Raw genomic sequence first — 24,424 nt, forward strand, 5'->3', positions numbered from 1 at the left:
TTTTATTTTATTTTTCCTTAATAGTATGTTGTCCTAAATTTTGTGTCGTTAGTTTTTATGTGTATGTAGTCTTAGATCACAAGTCTTAACGGTTTGTGGCATCTGTGGGAGAGAGAAAGCGTGGAGTATTTCAAGTTGGGTGATCTTTGGAATTACTATGACGAATGGAGTGCTTATGGAGTCGGAGATCCCATCTCCTTGACCAGTGGTGATCACCAGATATTCACCAACAACAGTTTCAGGTAGAATACCATGAATTAAATCATCATAACTTGTTTACCATTTTGAGCTTCCACCATGAATAATATTTAGTTCTATGCATAGCTTGAAGAAAAATTAAATTGAAACAATGAAAAAGAAAATCTGATTTTGAGTTTTCTAATAGAGTGCACCACCATTTGGGTGAGATAGATAATGTTAATTTGATATGGTCAAAAAGATAGGCGAAGCAAGCTTGGGAGATGCATTTTCTGTGAATCTATGTGAGTTACTTCTTGAACTATCCGACAACATCATTTGTAAATGTGCTCTTGGACAGAAGTACACTAACAACATGGTCAAAGAGCTTGCAAGGAGGTTGATGATTCAACTTGCAGCTGACACTTGGGGATCTGATGTAATCATCTAAAATTGCAAGCACTGTGTGTAGGATTCTTCTGGTATTTTCTAGGACAATGATAGTTTAGGGATCTCCTTGTTTTATTGAGTTGAGGGCCTTTACAGTGGTCCTCCAAGTGACCCAAACTCAAAGTTGATCACCTTTAACCCTGAAGCATGAGAAGGCAAGCGTTTAATTGTTTGCATACTGTAGTTGAATAGCGAAGCATAAGATGCATAATTTTCTTTGCTGTTATTGTCAATATAGTTCTCTCTACCTTTGTTTTCTTCTCTTGCAATATAGTTTCCAATCGGTGGAGTGATATCTAAGAAAATTCTCCCTGCATGTGTTCCCACTTTGTTGGAAGTCATGCGAGATCCACATGTAGTTGTAGATGGTTTTACTTATGAAGCTGAGGCTATACAAGGATGGCTTAATGGTAGTAATGACAACTCACCAATGACTAATGATAAGCTTGACCCTCACAATCTTGTTCCCAATTATGCTCTTAGTTCTGCAATCCATGACTGGCTTCAAAATCGTCAAAATATGATGTATTTACTAACAGTTTTTAACTGTCAAAATATGATGAAATATAAATAACTTAGACTACATTTTGTGGCGATTTTTAACCGCTATTATTTTTTTTCTTCTGACAATACCAGCAGTTAGAATATTTTTGTCACAATCTATTTTTGACATTCGTAATTCTGACGATTATTTAAATCGTCAGAAATGTCATTTGTGACGGGTTTTAACCGCTAGAACTTGTAGATGGTTTTACTTATGAAGCTGAGGCTATACAATGATGGCTTGATGGTGGTAATGACAACTCACCAATGACTAATGATAAGCTTGACCCTCACAATCTTGTTCCCATTATGCTCTTAGTTCTGCAATCCATGACTGGCTTCAAAATCGTCAAAATATGATGTATTTACTGACAGTTTTTAACTGTCAAAATATGATGAAATATAAATAACTTAGACTACATTTTGTGGCGATTTTTAACCGCTATTATTTTTTTTCTTCTGACAATACCAGCAGTTAGAATATTTTTGTCACAATCTATTTTTGACATTCGTAATTCTGACGATTATTTAAATCGTCAGAAATGTCATTTGTGACGGGTTTTAACCGCTAGAACTTGTAGATGGTTTTACTTATGAAGCTGAGGCTATACAATGATGGCTTGATGGTGGTAATGACAACTCACCAATGACTAATGATAAGCTTGACCCTCACAATCTTGTTCCCATTATGCTCTTAGTTCTGCAATCCATGACTGGCTTCAAAATCGTCAAAATATGATGTATTTACTGACAGTTTTTAACTGTCAAAATATGATGAAATATAAATAACTTAGACTACATTTTGTGGCAATTTTTAACCGCTATTATTTTTTTTCTTCTGACAATACCAGCAGTTAGAATATTTTTGTCACAATCTATTTTTGACATTCGTAATTCTGACGATTATTTAAATCGTCAGAAATGTCATTAGTGACGGGTTTTAACCGCTAGAACTTGTAGATGGTTTTACTTATGAAGCTGAGGCTATACAATGATGGCTTGATGGTGGTAATGACAACTCACCAATGACTAATGATAAGCTTGACCCTCACAATCTTGTTCCCATTATGCTCTTAGTTCTGCAATCCATGACTGGCTTTAAAACCACTTATCTAGTGTTTTTCTCCCATTTTAATTGAATTGTATATCTACTTTTTATAGACATATCTAGGAAAGAAAGTTATCATTTCATTTTGTTAGCTTGGATCAAGTTCTTCAATCACAATTTATACTTATCGTCTTGTATACGTTAGACAACAACATGATTATCCTACCATAGTTCTGAAGTACACATTATATAAGATATATATCAGAACGACTCTTTATGTGATTATGTTTATTGTTTGGTTAGTTTTATATAAGGAAATTTTGATTCATGTGAAGGAACTGTCTAAATTCATGTGAAGGAAATTTTAGACGTTTAACACCATTTTTTGTTAGTTTTTCTATTAATTTAAACTTTTTATATTTAATTATATTTTAAATTTTAACAATATTAAAATATAATTATTTTATCATTTAATTGTTTTTTAACTTTTATTCGTGAGCATTAAATAAAATATTAAACATATATTTATGAGCATTTTTATTCTTTAAATAAAATAAAATTGTATTGAAGGTTATCATGTCGAATTTGATTTAATATCATAATTAATAATAAACTTTTACGATATTCGATGTATATTAATTATCCTTAACTAGTGTCCTAAAATAAAAGTCTTTCGCATCATGAATTTCTTCACATCATATATATATATATATATATATATATAATAAATAAAACAAAAAAATGTCACGTGATCGGTTTCTAAAGTCTATGGTACTGCATTGGTATTGATAGTAATAACGGTGCATTGTTCAGATTTCTTGTAAAGTTAAAATAAAAAAAATAGGCTTTGTATTGACAGTAATAATGGTGCATTTCATGGTATTGATAGTACCAATCTTAATAAATGTAATATATGTGTATGAACAAACCATTGGAGGCTTTTGAGAGTGAATGCAAATTAGTGGGAGACATGAGTAAATGGGAAAGAGAGAAATGGAATATTATTGAAAGAAGAAAAGGTAGCACGTCTTTACATAAGGTTTGCCTTATATAGGCACAAATAGAAAGAGAAAGAAAAAACTTAAACTGAACCTAATTGTGTAACAGAAATACTAGGACAGGCTCCTCTTGATCGTTGAAAGGGAATTTAGGTTGTATATTTTGACAACCAACGATGCATATTGCTTTAAGATAGAAGAGAGAGTAGGTTTCGATTTTCGGATCGTATTTGTTCAGAATGAACTAATTTAAAGAAGCAATTTGTTATTGGAGTTGCCCTCTGTTTGGGGCCTCGCTCAGGCGAGAGTGACCTGCCTAAGCGAGATAACCCTCTAGTTTAGGCGAGATCCTCTAGCTTGAGCGAGTACCACTGTAGAGTTGTGTTTATTTCTCTTTTTTAAGTGAATGAACTGTTATTAAATGAAAGAATGTGATAATTGTTCATGCTATGCTTGGATTATGGTGGCTGGTGGTATATATGCATAGATATATGGTGAAATTGCATGGAATTGGATTATGGGAGGATGTGGTTAAACTAGAATTTCAAGGGAAATTCTAAGAGAAATGTTTTAGTATATGTAACGATATGAGGACTCAGTTTTGGTGGTATTCTGACACTCCAATAACCATTAAGACTCATGTAGAGTAGAATGTATTATGTCGGGGGAATAATAGGAGGTCCTAGTCTATGGACCCGATCAGTCATAGACGCGAAGGGTACTTTGCTAGGTATTGTGTTAGCTTTGTTAGGTATTGTGTATTTTCGAAAATAAAATGGCCTTTAATTATACTTTTTTGATGTAATAAATTAAAAGTATAAAAATATGGATAAAATATATAAACCAAAAAGAACAATCCCGTGTTTTATGTTTTCAAAACTTTGGAATATCATACTTAAAATTCAACTTCAACTGCTTCAAAATATTGGAAATCAAAAGTTTTCCTATCTATTCATTTCTATTTATTTCCATTACTTATTTAGACCTATTATAAAATAGAAAACATTACTCGTTTTTTTTTTACAAGAATATGCATATACGTGCACAATTAAACAAATTCTAATATGTAAAAGGATTTTAAAATAAAAGATAATTGTTCATAAACTTTCCCTCCAAACCTAAAATATTATAATATAAAAAACTAAAAGAATGAAAATAAAATAATATGAAAAATGAAATCTTAAATTTAAAAATGAACACTAACATAAAATATATAAAAAAATAATAAATAAAACAAAAAGTTGTCACATCATATCGCATTCCTATTGGTAGTAATAAGGATGCATGGTTAGGGTTTCTTGTAAAGCCAAAATCAGAGAATAGGTTTCTTATTAACCATAATAACGATACATTTCTTGATACTGGTGATGGCATTGCTTTAAAATAGACGAAAGAGTATGTTTCATTCTCGTTCTTTTAAGAGAAGAGAGAAGGTTTGGTGAGATGAAGAAAAAGTAATTTGTAACCTACCTAGAGAGAGAAGAAGAACAGAAGAGACGTTGTTCTTCTTCAACTAACTTATCTATACTTTTATCTTTTTAATAGTTCAGCCACAAAAATGTTTCACATTTTTTTTTCATTTCTTTATATTACTAGCTTTATGTATTTATAGTTAATAATTTTATATATTATAATATTGTGTATTTCTTGATATTTGGTTAAGCTAACATGAATGTTGCAAAAGGTTCTCGAGAAATCAAAAGAGAAAATTCAATAATGTCGCAAATTGATACTTTAATTTTTTTTTTTGTAAATTTTTTAGATATTTAACACCAATCTTTGTTGGTTTTTCTATTAATTTAAACTTTTTATATTTAATTATATTTTAAATTTTAACAATATTAAAATATAATTATTTTATCATTTAATTGTTTTTTAACTTTTATTCGTGAACATTAAATAAAATATTAAACATAATAGTAATATTTATGGGCATTTTTGTTCTTTAAATAAAATAAAATTGTATTGAAGGTTATCATATCGAATTTGATTTAATATCATAATTAATAATAAACTTTTACAATATTCAATGTATATTAATTATTCTTAACTAGTGTTCTAAAATAAAAGTCTCTCGTATCATGAATTTCTTCACATCACACACACACAGACACACACACATATATATATATATATATATATATAATAATAATAATAATAATAATAATAATAATAATAAAATAATAATAAACAAAACAAAAAAATGTCACGTGATTGGTTTCTAAAGTCTGTGGTACTGCATTGGTATTGATAGTAATAACGGTGCATTGTTCAGATTTCTTGTAAAGTTAAAATCAAAAAATAGGCTTTGTATTGACAGTAATAATGGTGCATTTCATGGTATTGGTAGTACTAATCTTAATAAATGTAATATATGTGTATGAACAAACCATTGGAGCCTCTTGAGAGTGAATGCACATTAGTGGGAGACATGAGTAAATGGGAAAGAGAGAAATGGAATATTATTGAAAGAAGAAAAGGTAGCACGTCTTTACATAAGGTTTGCCATTTACTCTTAGGTTTCTTATTAACCATAATAACGATACATTTCTTGATACTGGTGATGGCATTGCTTTAAAATAGACGAAAGAGTATGTTTCATTCTCGTTCTTTTAAGAGAAGAGAGAAGGTTTGGTGAGATGAAGAAAAAGTAATTTGTAACCTACCTAGAGAGAAAAGAAGAACAAAAGAGACGCTGTTCTTCTTCAACTAACTTATCTATACTTTTATCTTTTTAATAGTTCAGCCACAAAAATGTTTCACATTTTTTTTTTCATTTCTTTATATCACTAGCTTTATGTTAATAATTTTATATATTATAATATTGTGTATTTCTTGATATTTGGTTAAGCTAACATGAATGTTGCAAAAGGTTCTCGAGAAATCAAAAGAGAAAATTCAATAATGTCGCAAATTGATACTTTAATTTTTTTTTTTTGTAAATTTTTTAGATATTTAACACCAATCTTTGTTGGTTTTTCTATTAATTTAAACTTTTTATATTTAATTATATTTTAAATTTTAACAATATTAAAATATAATTATTTTATCATTTAATTGTTTTTAACTTTTATTCGTGAACATTAAATAAAATATTAAACATAATAGTAATATTTATGGGCATTTTTGTTTTTTAAATAACATAAAATTGTATTGAAAGTTATCATATCGAATTTGATTTAATATCATAATTAATAATAAACTTTTACAATATTCGATGTATATTAATTATTCTTAACTAGTGTTCTAAAATAAAAGTCCTCGTCTCATGAATTTCTTCACATCACACACACACACACACATACACACACACACACACATATATATATATATATATATATATATATATAATAATAATAATAATAATAATAATAATAATAATAATAAAATAATAATAATAATAAATAAAACAAAAAAATGTCACGTGATCGGTTTCTAAAGTCTGTGGTACTGCATTGGTATTGATAGTAATAATGGTGCATTGTTCATATTTCTTGTAAAGTTAAAATCAAAAAATAGGCTTTGTATTGACAGTAATAATGGTGTATTTCATGATATTGGTAGTACCAATCTTAATAAATGTAATATATGTGTATGAACAAACCATTGGAGCCTCTTGAGAGTGAATGCACATTAGTGGGAGACATGAGTAAATGGGAAAGAGAGAAATGGAATATTATTGAAAGAAGAAAAGGTAGCATGTCTTTACATAAGGTTTGCAAATATTATTGCTTATATAGACACAAACAGAAAGAGAAAGAAAAAACTTAAATTGAACCTAATTGTGTAACAGAAATACTATCACTACTAAAAATTCTTGTATTACAGGGAAATTTTCTTGCAAATTAGCTACAAAAATTTGCAAGAAAAGATTTTTTCCTGCTATTTTTTCTTTGAATTTTCATTGGCAGGTAATTCCTTCATGGGTCATTATTTTCTAGAAAATTATAAAATTCACAAGTATTTTCTACAAAATTTGTTACGAAAAGCTTTTTATACAAAATATTTTGTAAAAAAATTGGCAGCAATATCCTACAAATTTTTTTTCATAACAAAATTTATAAGTATTTCCTGCAAAAAAAAATCAAAACAAAATTGGCAGGAAATATGAGTTTTTTTAGTAGTATAGGGACAGACTCCTCTTGATCGTTGAAAGGGAATTTAGGTTGTATATTTTGACAACCAACGATGCATATTGCTTTAAGATAGAAGAGAGAGAGCAGGTTTCGTTTTTGGGATCGTATTTGTTCATAATGACTATTGGCAACACGTATTAAAAAATGTTTTTTTCTGGACTAATTTAAAGAACCAATACCATGAAATGCATCGTTATTACTGTCAATACAAAGCCTATTTTTTGATTTTAGCTTTACAAGAAATCTGAACAATGCACCGTTATTACCATCAATACCAATGCAGCGCCACAGGCTTTAGAAACTGATCACGTGACATTTTTTTATTTATTATAATTTTATTTTATTTGTTATATATTTGATGTGAAGAATTTTTTTCAATCAAATTTGTGTATTCAAAGATTTTATTATATTGTATTATGTCTTTATAAATTAGATACTTTATTGATAAGTATCGGTAAACTATATAGTGACTAATTATTTTTTCACTAAAATTTGTCACTATTCCAAGATTTGATTGTATTGTACTATAACTTTTCACCAATCTATTTTAAGCTTCCATACCACATAAAATCTCATCTTAAAAAAAGTTTGAATTTATAAAACAGTGAATAAGTTAGACTCCAAAATTAAGTTAAATGATATCAAATATTTTAACATTCTTTAACATTGACCTGACCCTTTGAGGAAGGGATCTTCTTAAAACACATACCAAATTTTTCACTCATCATCACCTTATTAATATCTACTCTATTGTAATGAAAAAAACAAAGTGAGTTTGAAATTCAGAAAAAAAAATTGTGTTCTTAATCTTTCAGTTACATTTTACTCTCTTACCCTTCTCTTATTCCACCACCATATATAAATTCTCTATTTTTTTATTTATCAACAAGAACAAATATATTAATATGAGCAATAACATTGCTTTAACCTAAATACAAAAAATAAAAAAAAAATAAAAGGAAAAAAAATCATCAAGAACATATCTAAACTATACATCTTTCTCTACAAATCAAGATTAAAACATAGATGAAGTTGTGGTTAGTGAGGTGCAATAAAAAATGTTTAAATTCTTGTATATTTTAAATCGAAAGAAATGAAAAAATTTTCATCACGTCTTTTTTTTTCATGTTTTAAATTTTCATTTTGCATATGTTAGAGTATATTATAGAGTGGAGTTAAATATGTTTTTGATCTCTTAACTTTTTAGTGAAAATTGAAATTGGTCCCTTTTTGAAACTTTGACCCAATTTAGTGCCTCAACCTTAGAAATGCATGAATTTAGTCATTTTAACCAAATTTTGTTAAGTTTATTTGACGTTTCAATGTTAACTATTTTACATTTGAGTTGTTTATACTATTTTACATATTTTCGCTTTAATGTTAACTAAGAAGCACATTTGAAATGTCAAATAAACTTAATAAAATTTGGTTAAAAGGATTAAATTCATGCATTTCTAATGATGAAAGACTAAATTGGTCCAAAGTTTCAAAGTTTGGTTAATTCTAATTTCCGGTATAAGTTAAAAGACCAAAAATATATTTAATTTTTAGAATTAGAGTGTGAAAGTTATCAAAAGTGGAAATTTTAATTGATGGTGATGAAATTCTTTTTTTTTTCAATTTGTGTGTTTGTTTCTTGATTTCATGTTGCATTTTGCATAATAAAATAAAAAACAGAAGGCACAGAGTAACCGCATCATTAGTATCATATCATCATTGACACATGGCACTAGCATTGACACGTGGCACAATTGTGACTTGACACATGGACATTTTTTTGAAATTAAAAAGATTTAAACAAATTTAAAAAATTAAAAAAAATCAGAAAAATCAGGAGCTGACACGTGGTATGTACTGTTCAAAAACATTAACTATTTAAACACCGTTAGTGAAAAGGACCAAATTGAACAAAATTTGACGAAATGAGGACCTAATTGAACACAAAACGAAAATGGGGACCAAATTGAATAAAAACAACAAAAATAAGGACCAAATGTATATTCAAGCCTTAAAGAAACTTTCAAGATTCATTTAAAATTAGTAAAGATTCAATAACCAATTCACCTCTATCTTGGTTGAGTTATATTAGACAGATCTGTTTTAACAATTGGTAGTAGAGTTGGTTAATCGCACGCTAATCGATTAGAAAGATCCTGATATGTCTAATACATCTCAAACTTTTGCTGAAGGGGCATCCATCAATAGGCCTCCTTTGTTTGCTAGTGAAAACTATCCTTTTTGGAAAATTAGAATGAAAATTTTTCTTGAAACAGTAAACAAGGGGTATGGGATGTTGTGGTAAATAGACCTTTTCAACCAATTAAAGTTGTGGAAGCCAAAAATGTCCCCAAAGAATTCTCACAGTGGACTCCTGACGAGAACAAGAGGGCATACTATGATGTTAGAGCCAAAAATATTATATCTTCTACACTAACTTTGGATGAATATTACAAGGTATCTGTGTGTGAATCAACCAAAGAAATGTGGGATGTCTTGGAAGTGACCCATGAGAGCACGAATGAAGTCAAAAGGGCAAGGAAGAACACTCTCATTCAGGAGTATGAGATGTTCACGATGAAGTCTGGAGAAAGTATATGTGATGTGCAGAAAAGATTTACACATATAGTAAATCACCTCCTAGCCCTTGGCAAGACTTTTGACAAAGAGGAACTCAATATCAAAATTTTGAAGAGCTTAAATAGGACATGGCAGCCTAAAGTTACAACAATTTTTGAATCAAGAGATCTCACCAGTATGAATATAGCCACTCTTTTTGGAAAACTGAGGGAACATGAACTAGAGCTTGAAAGACTCAAGGAAGAAGAGGATGGAGGAAAGAGGCACACTATAGCCTTGAAGAGTGTTGTGAAATCTAGAACAAAGCTTAAGAAAACATAATCTACAGATGACTCAAATGATGGAAATTCTGATAGTGAAACCTTAAGTTTAATGGTAAAAAGGTTCTATAAATTCTTGAAGTTTAAAAATAAGACGAACAACAGCTATGCAGACAATAAGAGACAGTCCAGAAAGCAGGAACGTTCTAGCACTCTAACCTGCTATGAGTGTGGCAAAATAGGACACATCAAACCAGATTGCCCTGTACTCAAGATGAAACAGAAGCTGGAAGAGAAGACCAAGGCAAAGAAGCACATGAAGAAAAAGAAAGCTTATATTGCATGTAGAAGACAATGATTCCAGCACATCCAGTGAATTGGATGAGAGCACTGAGGAGGAAAACAATGTGTCTGATGGCTGGAACATGATCCTCTAAAAGTAGTGTGAGTAGTTTCAAATATGAACATGATGAAAATAACTAATATGAATTGCTTGATGCCTTTAATGAATTACATACGGAAGCCACGAAACTGCAAAAGTCAAATAATAAACATAGAGGAGAAATTAAATGGCTTGAAAGTAGAATAAAGCAACTAGAATAGGAGAATGAAAATTTAATGTCAACACCCAATTTCGCCCGGGTAAATGCATTTGTTTGGTTAAAAAAATAATAATAATAAGAATATAAATAATATATAATATAATAATAATAATAATAATAATAAATAATAAAATAAAATAAAATAATATGTTTGGATTATTATATTATATATATACAATAATATATAATATAATAATAATAATAATAAATAATAAAATAAAATAATAATTCTACCACGGGAAAAAGAAAAAAACCAAGAGAAGGAGAATCTAATTTATTATCACACCCTTTTTATGAGCCCAAATATTGTACATATTTTCACCCCCACTATTTGCTATTTACACTCTCCACATGACATGACAGAAGAGAACGTTTTTTAGGAGCCATTTTTTTTATAATAATTTGAATAAATATTTTGTATTTACACTTATGTGTCTCTTTCCGTTGTCAGTCGGGGAAGATATTATTTTAATTAGAATCAAAAAGTATTTTTGATAATAATGCTTGTAGAGAATGGTACGATTTTAATATTTAGAAGAAAGTATTCATGATAATAATTAGAATCAATTATATGAATAATATTTTATGATTACGATCTTTATGTGACAGAAAATATGATTCTAGTAATTACAGACAATATTTCGTTAATAATTATAATCAATACTGTAGATATTATGCAACGATTTAATAAGACCAATTTCTTCCCCATATATTTTTTTTATAATTAAATACTAGAATCTCAATCGTACCCCAAGGGGCCTATATAAGTACAAAATTTCTCTAATACAAGGGACATAAAAAAAATTCGAAAAACCCTATCTCAATGCTTTTCATGATTCTCGTATAACATCACATATATGATCGTTTGAATTGTTGTATGATTAAATGTGTCTGGGGTCCTCATGTTAGATGATTTTGGGTTTGTCATTGATGTGTTCAACCTTTCTCTTTTCCTTTATTTTTTATCTTGGTACTTAAAAAGGTGTTTTTCGTAGACTTTAGTTCTCTAAAAAAAATAATAATAAATAAATAAATAAAATAAAAAATTATATTTTCATTTATATAAGTTGTGAATGTCATGTCAAGTCTCGGACTTGCTTGATAATCAAAACACTCTTTTATAGGCTTTTATTTCTTTCTTTTTTGAAAGAAAATTAGAAATAACAAAAAATAAAAAAAATTATAAAATCATCTTAAATATCATGTCAAATCTCAGATTTGCTTGATAACTAAATATTTATCATGTAGAATCTTGGATTCTCTTGATATTATTAATAAAATATACATATACATAAAAATCTAGAAAATTAAAAAGACAAAATAATAATATCAAACAACAAATTTTTCATAAAGAACTATGTAACATCTCGTTCGGATATTACAAATTTACTTAATAAAATAAGATAATAATATTAAATCCTCATTTATTAAGCTCCATTTTTCAAAACATGGGAAATATAAAACTTTTATTACATCCGAAGTTAACTCAAATCCATAAAATTTAAAACTCAATTATAATGTCTACGGGTAGTAATATGAAATATTACAAATTCTTTAAAAACTCATAAAATATAAAACTCTGAGAATGTCCTCTCCCAACTAGCCCCGCTCCGGCTCTATGCCTCACCAGATCCACCTGTAACATCGACTGCTCCTGTGTACCGCGTACACGATCACCGCCAAACACAAGCAGATAGGGTGAGCTAACAGAGTAAAACATATGCATCAATTTATATAACAAAACACACACAATCCAAGGAACTCCATCCTTTGATCTCATCTCACATGGACGCCAACATGTAATATCGTTGAGAGTCTCAATATATCGTTGCTGCCAACCTACAAGGCACCACTTGTAGGACACATGTAGGAACCCTCGTTACTCCGAGCCACAACTCAAAGAATGCTCGTATTACCCTCCATCTTGAGCCACAACTCCATGAATACTCCAACATTTGACCCTTGAGATATCGCTCAAAGCCTCGTAGACCACGCACATCCAAAGCAAGCAAAACACGATGTCTGCTTCATAAAAAATCGCCTGGCACTCCACACGAGTCGCCAGACGCAAAAGGTTACCAGACCGTCTGGCAGGGGACACGTGTTGTCAGGCGCCAAGTGCCTCTAATGCTACTGTTTCCACAAGCATCGCCTAGCGGGACAATCCTTATCATCAGGCGCAACACGCTTCAATTCTCAACTAGTTTTGTAGCCATCGCTTGGCAGTCAAACAACACCGCCAGGCGCTACACCAGTAGTTGCATAATACTGGTTTTTAAGCACCCAAAACAAAGTAAAATCAATCCATTCACATTTCATATATATTTTCCACCTTTAAACCCATGCTAGCATTCAATTCTAACTTATGAATAACGCATGCTTAAACAAGTATAAGCAACATCATTCTAACAATTTAAGGACATGATCTTAGGCACCAATGCAAATTAATATTGACACACAAGCCTTCATCAATAACCAATTCTCCACATGTGACTAATCTAAAGGAACATTCAAATTGATATAGACTTACCACATAATGCTTCATTAGAAGTTACTTGAAATTATCAAGAGCTTAATCATGTATTTCAAAGACTCAAAAATCAGCAATATTGAGTAACGTATATCTCTAGCTACTGTCCTCCAAATCCAATCTCCACCGTTCAAAGTGAAGAACTTCATGTTATGGACCACCTTTCAAAATTTCACCTATATCAGATGGTTAACGAATCGAGAATTGCAGTTTTACAAAAACTGCGCAAACTAGAAAAAAATGGTGGCGCCTAGTGCCCATATATCACGAAGGTTGCGCCTGGCGGTGCAAAACAGGCGCCTGGCGGTTCATGTACCGCGAAAAGTACGAAAAAAAACGTTTTTCGTGAACAGAACACCATGCACATCTCTGGTATGGCGCCTGGCGGCCAATTGGGTGCCGCCAGACGGTTCCTGCAGTTTCAGGAATCCAACAACCCTTCCCTTGCAACTACGAACCTGAACCAGCCCAACCATCTTGATTTCCTTCAGTTTCGACTCAATACTCACCACTCAAAGGTTTAGGATCACAATTCATCCAATAAGTTTGTAGTTCATTACGCAATTTGTTATACAATTTCCGAAAACCCCAATTCTTCCACCCTAACATTTATTCATCGCCAATCTCATTTGATTCCTTCGCACTACCATGAATTTTCATAATTAATCCCTTCCTTTTCGTCCAAATGTTGTTAAAATGCCTTTTCCACCAAACCAAAGCAACCCAGAACATGTAAAACCCAAAAATCGAACCAAAACGAAAAGCATCGCCTGGCGGGTGTTCTTCACCGCCAGGCAGTTCATGATCAACCCAGAAAATTGGGTGGCGGGGCTTGCGTCGCCTGGCGGCACTAAGCTCACTGCCAGGTGATTCCTATTAGGAACTCAGAAAAATAGGCAAAATGCATGTGTCGCCTAGCGGCAGTTCATCACCCGCCAGGCGGTTTTTGGAAAAATTTCCAGAAACGCGAAATTCAACAAAAATAGACATTGATCATGCAATAACATACGATACAACATACATTTAATTATTAACCAATTAAAACGACGTTAATCAGCTCCCCTAACCTGGAATTTCCTTTGCTTAGAGTTTGAATTATGAGTCTTCCCTTAAGCACCAATGACCTCGCTTTGATTCCTTCCAAAAAAAACTCTTCTTTTCACACCAGAATCACAATTTTCTCTATGGAATTTCGCTCCTCACAAGGTCCTCTCTAATGGCAGCCTCAAAAAACCTCTTTCTCTCCCTTAATTCACTTTTTAATTAGGTATTAAGGGTGATTAATGGCCAAAACGAAAATTATCTCATTGATGGTGGTAATTGCCATTCAAGCACAATTATGAGATGATTTTTCAGCCCTTACTTGGCTGCCAATTCAGCTAGGATTTCCTCTGCACTTTCACATTCAAGCCAAAACTAATTTTTGCAAAAAGAAAGTTTACTTTGGTTCTACCAAGGTTTGAACTCATAACCAAACCAATGTCATCCTAATGCACAACCACTCAACCAATTCATGTTTCGTGATAATTCTTATAATTATAACTCAACATGGTCATGCACATAATTAAAATAATAACAATTAAATAACACATAAATAGCATACATAGGACTTGAACCTAAGTCCTCTCACATATTTAAAGTACTCTAAACCACTTGAGCTAGTACTTTTCCACATCATAAGAATCTCCATTAAATGCCATAAAGGCTCCCCTACCCGTATTTATTAAATAATTATTTATTTAATTATTTAAATTTCACGGGTCTTACAAACTACTTTATCCCTGATTTTCCAAATGGAAATACGTAGGAACGAGGTACAATCCTCGTCGGGCCAAAAAGATAAAAAAATAATTTTGTTTGAATCTTTAATATTTTCTTATGTGTTGTTTTATTTTGTTTGATTTTTTTGGGGAATAACAAATATTCTAAACATCAAAATTCTACTTTTCACACTTAATTAAAGAGGGAACAGTCCTAAGACGGGCGTTGTGGGCTGCTAATACCTTCCCCACACGTAACCGACTCCCGAACCCAAATTTGGTTTCGAAGACCATTCTTTTAAGGTTTTTCTATAGTTTTCCATAATAAACTATGGTGGCGACTCCTCTGTACTATTTAAAATGATTTTCACCGTCCCGCCGTGATCTCGGTTACGACAGATGGCGACTCCACTAGGGACGTTTTGGAGAGTCGATCCTATTGGTTAAGTGTGCGAAAGGTATGTTGTTTTTATATATTCGTTTTCCCCTTATTTTCGTTTTATTTCATGTATATTTATCTATCTTTGTTTGTCTTGATGCCATGTTTACTCTTTAATGTCCTCATATAATTATATTGTTAAAATTATTGAACCCTATGGTAGAAGACAATTGTTATATCTGTCTAAGAATTTTCTAGTTATTTTGCATGTGTGGATTTGGGTAGTCTTAGGTTGCTCCATTCACACACTACACATGGTAGGCTAGTGCATTCATTTTATTATTAGGGTCCTATACCCGGACCTGAGTTAGCCGTAAGGAGTGGAGGTCCAACAATTGTTATGCTAGATATCGAATCTACTTGACTATTGGGAAGACTTCATCTAGAGTTTGCTTTCTCTTGACATGTCACATTTGTTAGGTCGCCTATCATTGTGGATTATGTCTTGAGGTTGACTTCAACTCTATAAGCCTGTGAGATAATTTAGAGCTATCCTTGGAAGAATTATATAAAAACTCATAGACCAGAAAATAGATTTTCTCTACACCTTCTAGGACACAAAGGGAGCGTGCATTATTTCTTTATTTTTTTAATCTTTTCATTTTTATAGAATTAAGTAGTTAATTTTCAACCGTGTCATATTTGCATCAACGTATAAATAAGGGTCTCTTGAGGTGCATACATGCATTACATCCACATCTTGTTTTCATTCATGCATGGTACCACACACATAGTTTTAAGGTAAATAACATTTTTACATTCACTTGACACGTAGCATGGATTCACTTTGGATTCATGTCACAATCTATAATGCATAATATTCATCCCATTGTTGTTTCATGCCACTTTGCATAGTACATACCATACATACACTCACATGCATGTACTGGACATGTAACCACACACTTATCCTTTTGCACTCCTGGGCAAAATTAAGCAATTTCAAAACTTTGTTCTGAGGTGTTTTGTTGGTATCGCGCAGCGGAATGACTAAACAATGGTCAAAAATCAAGAGGGGGGGGGTGAATTGGATTTTTAAAATTCTTGACAGGTTTTAAAATTTTTCTCAAAATTTAATTAATTAACTTAAAGTAATAGTTACTTTAAATGCAAGTGCAGATAAATAAGGAGTTTAAGGGAAGAGGATGCACACTGATATTTATACTGGTTCGGATCAAAAGACCCTACGTCCAGTTGTTAATCTCTTAAACAAGGAGATTAACTCAATCACTATAATAATCAAAATTACAACAGATTATATGAGAGAAAAGATTAGAAAACACCTCTCTTGAACAACCACAAGAGATGAACAAAACTCCCCCTGAATCTCACAGAGGATGACCAGCTTTCCTAGCAACAGCACAACACTCAATCTTCTAAGAACTCACTTAGAAAAAGTTATCGCTCACTCACACTAGGTTTTTCAAGCTTTCTTTAAGAATCTCACAGAGCAACACTTTGCAGTCACAACCAAAGAACTCTGAATCTTAAAAAGGTGTTTTTGAAGTTGAACTGCAGTTCCTTAAATAGAGTTTTCGAAAATTAGGTTAAGATTTGAGCCGTTATGTTCCAACTGCCAAGGATAATCGATTATCACTAAGGATAATCGATTATTCCAGTAGGTTTTCGAAATTTAAGTTAAAAACTGAATCTTTATGTTCCAACTGCCAAGGATAATCGATTATCACTAAGGATAATCGATTATTCCAGTAGGTTTCCTGAAAAGCAAATTTTGAACAGGATAATCGATTATTTCAGGAGATAATTGATTATTCCAGTAGGTTTTCGAAAAATACAAGTTCTGCACAGATAATCGATTATCAATAGTGATAATCGATTATCACTGTAGTTTTTCTAAAAATAAGAAACCTTCTAGAAAGATAAATGCCATGCTGCTGATTCTAAGTTTAATTAAACTATTCTACAATACACTTATTTTATTTTACAAGATAACATTTGCATAATTGAACACTTTGTCTTCATTAGTGCTTGATCATCATTCAAAATCACTCGACTTCCTTCTTTTTGCCAACAATCTCCCCCTTTTTGATGATGATCAAAAATATGTTTAAGGACTTGTTGCTACCTGCAATTTAGAGACTTGCAAAGGGAATGGTTAAAATAAAATAATGTGTCTTTATCATTTAAACTTATTCTCCCCCTTTTTTTGATCATATGAGAAAAGGGTAGAGCTCCCCCAAAATGAAATAATGCTTGAAATAATGAAATAATACTTAATCATTTATTGATTCAGAAATGAAAAGAGACTACAAGCAGTGGTAAAACATTTTTTTTTTAATTCTCCCCCTAAAATTCTGCACTCATGTCATCATCATGAGTGAATTCCTCATCAAACCTATGTTCTAAGTTGGAAATTCTAGTATCAATCCCCCTAATGAGTCCGACAACTTCTTCATGACGAGAGTTAGACAGAAGAAATAATTCTTCTAGTCGTTTGTTCATGTTGGCTATGTTGTCTTCTATAGAGAAAGATGAGCCAGCACCACTTGAAGAGCCAACATTTTGTGTAGCAGGAGGTATGGGATCAGTAGGAGGAAGTTCTTCATCTTCAGCGTCATAGTTGGGCATATCATCTCGATGGACATAAGTATCACCAAGAGGAACAAGTTTTAGCTGTTTGAGAGAACTTTCAGCAATTTCATTTGTACGTAAGGTACTTTGACAAAGCTCCCCGATGGTATCAACTCCTTTGTATTCGCAAATCCTTGAAATTAAGAGGGAATATGGGAGAGGATATTGTGGGTACCTTTTTGCTTTGAGCATAGTGTCTAGGATTAAACTAGACCATTTTATCGGAACACGATTTAGAATCGCATACATGATGAGAAGGTCAGCCTCTGAGCACTGAGCATGATTGGTTCCTCTAGGACACAAAATCCAGACAATTAAGTAATGGATGAGTCTTTCATCCATTTTTAGTCCTCTAGCCAATAATTGTCTCCCAACATCCTGTGCTGGGTTGCGTAAGAAAGATTGATAGGGCAGGATTCGATTAAAGCCATCAATCCCATGGAGAATTGATTCTGCAGCATCATTGATGGGAAATTTAGCCACATTTTCCCAAATATCATTATCGATGATAATGTCCACTCCCTTCACCTTTGATAAGGCAACTTCATCTCTTATCTTGAGATTATAGTAGAACACTCGTACAAGATCTGGATAGTAGTTTCCATGCATTTCCACAAATGGTCTGATGCCTTGAAAATTAAAGAGAGCAGGAAACTCAAAACCTGTAGCTGTGAATTTTCGTAGAGTAATGTACTTGGGAGAGATGAGTGCTTTGTTTTTCCAAATCTGAACGAATTCATCTCTTCGATCTTCATCAGAGATCCAACCTTCAATGGATGCTGATCTGATGGAAGGTTGAATTGGACGTGGGGCAGTTTGTCTACGTGTTGGGATCTTTCTGCGAGATGATTCTGCCATGATGCTGATTGCAAGAGCAAAGGATGACACATTTAGGGTTTTGTTTGAAAAAAAAAGGGTAAATGATGAGAGGAGTTCGTTTCTGCGTGAATAGTTGAAATTTGGACTCAGAATTTATAAAGAGTAGGCTCCCAACGGCTAAAATGCGAAAATCAAAGCAAATCTAGCCGTTACAACGACTATTTTTTCGAAAATTTTTACATAACGTCGTGCAATAATCGATTATCCTGAGTGATAATCGATTATTGTTTCATAATATGAATTCCAGAAATGATTGGTGTGAGCAGATAATCAATTATTGTAAGTAATAATCGATTATTCCAGAACGATTTTGAGTATTTTGATCAGAGTCATGATAATCGATTATTCTGCTTGATAATCGATTATTCCAGGAATTTAGAACTTATTTTGGGAGAAGATAATCGATTATCATGAGTGATAATCGATTATTGAGCGTTGATTTACGAAAATATGAAAAATGAAGATTATTGCTCTTTCAAGAGACTTCTAATATTCCTAAATCTCTCCTAAGCTCATAAAATCTGTCTTTGGCTAAAGGCTTTGTGAAGATGTCTGCCAATTGATGCTTGGTGTCTACATAGTCTATCACACAATTTCCTTTACTTATGTGATCCCTTAAGAAGTAGTGTCTAATTTCTATGTGTTTTGTCCTAGAATGCATTATGGGATTCTTAGTTAAGTTTATGGCACTAGTATTGTCGCATTTTAGAGGTATATGATTTAGATAGATACTGTAATCCTCTAATTGTTGCTTCATCCATAGGATTTGAGCACAACAATTGCCAACAACAATGTATTCAGCCTCTGTAGTTGACAAAGCCACACAGGCTTGTTTTTTGGAGTGCCAAGAAACTAATGAGCTTCCTAAGAGATGACAAGTACCACTGGTACTTTTTCTATCTATTTTACAGCCACCATAATCAGCATCAGAGTATCCTATTAAACTAAGTGATGCCCCAGAAGGATACCAAAGTCCAAAAGATATAGTTCCTTTAAGATATTTTAAGATTCTTTTTACTGCTATAAGATGTGATTCCTTAGGATTAGCTTGATATCTAGCACAAACGCATACAGATTGCATAATATCAGGTCTACTTGCAGTAAGATATAAAAGAGATCTTATCATACCTCTAAACATGGTTTGATTTACCTCAATACCTGATTCATCTTTATCCAAATAGCAGGAAGTTGCCATAGGAGTACTTGCTGCTTTAGCACTATCCATTTCAAATTTTTTAAGTATTTCCTTACAATATTTAGATTGAGATATGAATGTCCCTTCATCCATTTGTTTAATTTGCAAACCAAGGAAGAAGTTTAATTCTCCCATCATTGACATTTCAAACTCACCCTGCATTATGCTTGCAAAACCATCACATAGAGATTTATCAGTTGATCCAAAAATTATATCGTCAACATACACTTGAACCAATAAAATGTGTTTAGCTACTCTTTTAATAAACAAAGTTGAGTCTATTTTACCTCTTTCAAAATCATTTTCGAGCAAAAATGTGCTTAAGCGTTCATACCAAGATCTAGGTGCTTGTTTCAAACCGTAAAGTGCCTTTTTCAATTTATAAATATGATTTGGAAATTTGTAATCCTCAAAACCAGGTGGTTGTTCAACGTACACATCTTCTTTGATAAAACAATTTAGGAAAGCACTTTTGACATCCATTTGATATAATTTAAATTTCATAATAGAGGCATAAGCAAGAAGTAAGCGTATAGCTTCTAACCTTGCAACAGGGGCGTATGTTTCATCATAGTCTATACCTTCTTCTTGTATATATCCCTTTGCCACAAGCCTAGCTTTGTTCGTAGTAATATTTCCATCTTCATCCATCTTATTTCTGAAAACCCATCTTGTTCCAATCACTTGAAGTGATTCATCTATTGGAATCAACTCCCATACTTTATTTCTTTCAAATTGATTGAGCTCTTCTTGCATTGCAATGCACCATTGATCATCTTGAAGAGCTTCTTGAACATTCTTTGGTTCAATCTGCGAGACAAAAGCAACATTCATACAAAAATTGTTCATATTTCTAGTGATTACCCCTTTTGTAATATCACCAATGATGTTGTCTAGAGATAGCCCTCTTGGTGACTTCCAGCATTTTTCAAGATCTTCAGATTGATAAGGTGGATTCTCATTTAAATACATCTCATCAAGGGCCTCCTGAATATATTCTTCATCACCTGTAATTTGCTTATTTGACTCAAGAGGGTTCACCTCAAGGTCTACAACTTCATCAAAGACAACATGCATGGATTCTTCAACATTCAAAGTTCTTCGATTAAAGACTCTATATGCTTTACTAGTAAGAGAATATCCTAGAAATATTGCCTCATCAACTTTAGAATCAAATTTTCCTAAATTTTCTTTTCCATTATTTAAAACAAAACACGTGCATCCAAAAGTTTTAAGATGAGCAATATTTGGCTTTCTACCTTTAAATAATTCATAAGGAGTAATCTTTAAAATAGGCCTAATAAGCATTCTATTTAAAACATAACATGCAGTACTCACAGCATCAGCCCAAAAATATTTAGGAACATTATATTCATTTAGCATTGTTCTAGCTAGTTCCTCTAAGGATCTATTTTTCCTCTCTACAACTCCATTCTGTTGAGGTGTCCTAGGTGCAGAGAAATTATGCAAAATTCCATTTTTATCACAAAATTTTTCAAATGACTCATTTTGAAATTCCCCACCATGATCACTTCTTATAATCTTAATTTTCAAATCTTTTTCATTTTGAACTAATTTTGCAAATTTTTTAAATGCTTTAAAGGCTTCACTTTTTAAGGTAAGAAAGAAGGTCCAAGTAAACCTAGAGTAGTCATCCACAATAACAAGAGCATAATAATTTCCTCCATAACTCTTAATCCTAGAGGGACCAAATAAATCCATATGCAACAGCTCTAAAGGCTTTAAAGTAGATAAAATATTTTTTGAATGAAAAGATGATTTTACTTGTTTTCCTTTTTGACAAGCAGCACAGATTTTATCTTTTTCAAATTTTATTTTTGGTAAACCGATCACTAATTCCTTAGACATCAACTTATTCAACTGTTTCATGTGAATATGAGCAGCCCTTTTATGCCACAACCAAGGATTTTCTTCTTTTGCAACTAGACATGTTATATCACTAGATGATGCACAATCAAGATCAATTAAATAGATATAGTTGTGTCACATAACTTTCAAAGCAATTTCATTAGAATCCTTTTGGTGGATAGTGCAGTAATCACTTTCAAAGATAACTTTGAGACCTTTGTCCCATAGTTGACTAATACTGAGAAGATTGTGCTTCAGTCCTTCTACAAGTAGCACATCCTTTATCTCCAAGGTATCTCCTCCACCAACATCTCCAATTCCAATTATTTTCCCTTTGTTGTTATCTCCATATGTAACAAATCCTTGATCCTTTCTTTTGAGATTCTTGATCTTCCTTTTATCACCCGTCATGTGTCTTGAGTATCTACTGTCAAGGTACCACAATGATTTTCTAGCTTTGGAAGTTAACTACAAAATAGGAAAAAATAATTTCTTTAGGTCCCCATTAACTTTATTGGGTCCTTGGGGTTAGATAGATATAAGAATTATCTAGCAATAGGCATCCAAGTATACTTCCCATTTGGAACATCATAGTGTTTAATATTGCATTTATTTGATGTATGCCCCTTTTTCATGCAATGAAGACAAGTAGCTAAACAAGTATTTCTATAGTGAGCAGTTCCTTTTTCTACCCACACTCTGCGAGTCCTTTTATTTTTAGGAACATATTTATTTCTACTTAGATTCTTCTTCTCAAAAGCATGTTTTTCAAAAGATTTATTTTCTAAAGCATCTTTAAGTTGTTTTTCTAAAATCATTAACTCAAACATATAGCTTTTGCAAGATTCACATTCAACTGCCTCAATTTCTCTATTTTATAAACTTAAGATTTTATTTTTCAAAACATTTTCTTCTTCTAGAGATTTTTCAAGATTGTCTTGTAATTCTTTAAAATCCTTTTTTAATTTTTTTGTGAGCAATATCTAATTTACTGGATTTAGCAAGCAATTCTTGAAAAGCATCATAAAAAGAATCATAATCATTTTCATTGTCAGAGGAGCTTACCTCATTGTCAGAGTGATCACTATTGGCCATTAAGCAAAAGTTTGCTTCTTCCTCATCGGATCCTTCAGAGTTGGATGAACTTGAGGCATTATCTTCCCACGCTATGTATGCCTTTTTCTTATAATATTTCTTGCTTTTCTTTTCATCACTCCTTTTTGAATTTGGGCAGTCTGCTTTTACATGACCAGTTTCTCCACATCCATAGCATTTAAAGTTTGAGGAGCTTCCTTGATTCTCCTTCTTATTACTCTTGAATTGATTTATTCCTTTGGACTTCATGAACTTTGTGAACTTCTTTATCATTAGACTGAGATTCTCATCATCATCAGAATCTTCTTCCTCTTTTTGCTTTTTGCCTTTGAGAACCTCGGTTTTGAATGCAATATTTTTCTTTCTTCCTTGATCTTCTTCATCATTCAGTCTTCCCAGCTCAAGCTCGTGCTCTCTCAGTTTTCCAAACAGAGCCGCCATGGTCATTGTTGCAAGATTCTGTGACTCCGTGATAGCCGTCACCTTTGGCTGCCAAGTCCTATTCAAAGATTTAAGAATTTTTATGTTAAGTTCATCAGTATCAAATGTTTTACCTAGCCCATTGAGATGGTTGACAATGTGTGTGAACCGCTTCTGCACATCGTAGATGGTTTCTCCCTACTGCATTCGAAACATCTCATATTCTTGTATCAAGGAGTTCTTTCTAGCTCGTTTAACATCGTCAGTTCCTTCATGAGTCACTCGAAGGATTTCCCACATCTCGCGTGCACTGGTGCAAACAGAAATTTTGTAGAACTCATCAAGAGTTAGAGCAGATGATATAATGTTTCTGGCTTTAACGTCATATTGAGCTCGCCTGTTTTCATCAGCAGTCCATTGAGCAAAAGGCTTTGGTTCCTGCACTTCATTAACAACGTTAACAGGCACAAATGGTCCATTCAAAACAGCATCCCAAATACCCCTATCAACTGATTATAAAAATATTTGCATTCTGACTTTCCAAAAAGGATAGTTTTCACCCGTGAAAAGTGGAGGTCTATTGATAGACGCACCTTCAGCAAAAGTTTGATTTGACCCTACCATTTTCGAAAAAAATTTGAATGACTATCAAAGCAAGCTCTGATACCAATTGTTGGTATCGCGCAGCGGAATGACTGAACAATGGTCAAAAATCAAGAGGGGGGTGAATTGGATTTTTAAAATTCTTGACAGGTTTTAAAATTTTTCTCAAAATTTAATTAATTAACTTAAAGTAATAGTTACTTTAAATGCAAGTGCAGATAAATAAGGAGTTTAAGGGAAGAGGATGCACA

The 24,424-nt window shown here is 32.2% G+C and overlaps 1 protein-coding gene across 1 annotated transcript; it reads right to left on the reverse strand.

Annotated features, from left to right (window-relative positions):
* Positions 1-22,190: 22,190 nt before the first annotated feature.
* On the reverse strand, positions 22,191-24,194 carry LOC146885526 (uncharacterized). Its single transcript, XM_085674971.1, has 5 exons — positions 24,108-24,194; positions 23,773-24,008; positions 23,369-23,649; positions 23,121-23,182; positions 22,191-22,523 (listed from the first exon to the last, which is right to left on the reverse strand). The coding sequence occupies exons 1-5, from the start codon at positions 24,192-24,194 to the stop codon at positions 22,191-22,193; spliced, it is 999 nt and encodes a 332-aa protein (XP_085531097.1).
* Between the last annotated feature and the right edge of the window lie 230 nt (positions 24,195-24,424).

Source organism: Vigna unguiculata, chromosome 6 (genome assembly GCF_037176805.1).
Source record: "Vigna unguiculata cultivar grain cowpea cultivar isolate G323 ecotype 2 chromosome 6, ASM3717680v1, whole genome shotgun sequence".
NCBI classification, from domain to species: Eukaryota; Viridiplantae; Streptophyta; class Magnoliopsida; order Fabales; family Fabaceae; genus Vigna; species Vigna unguiculata.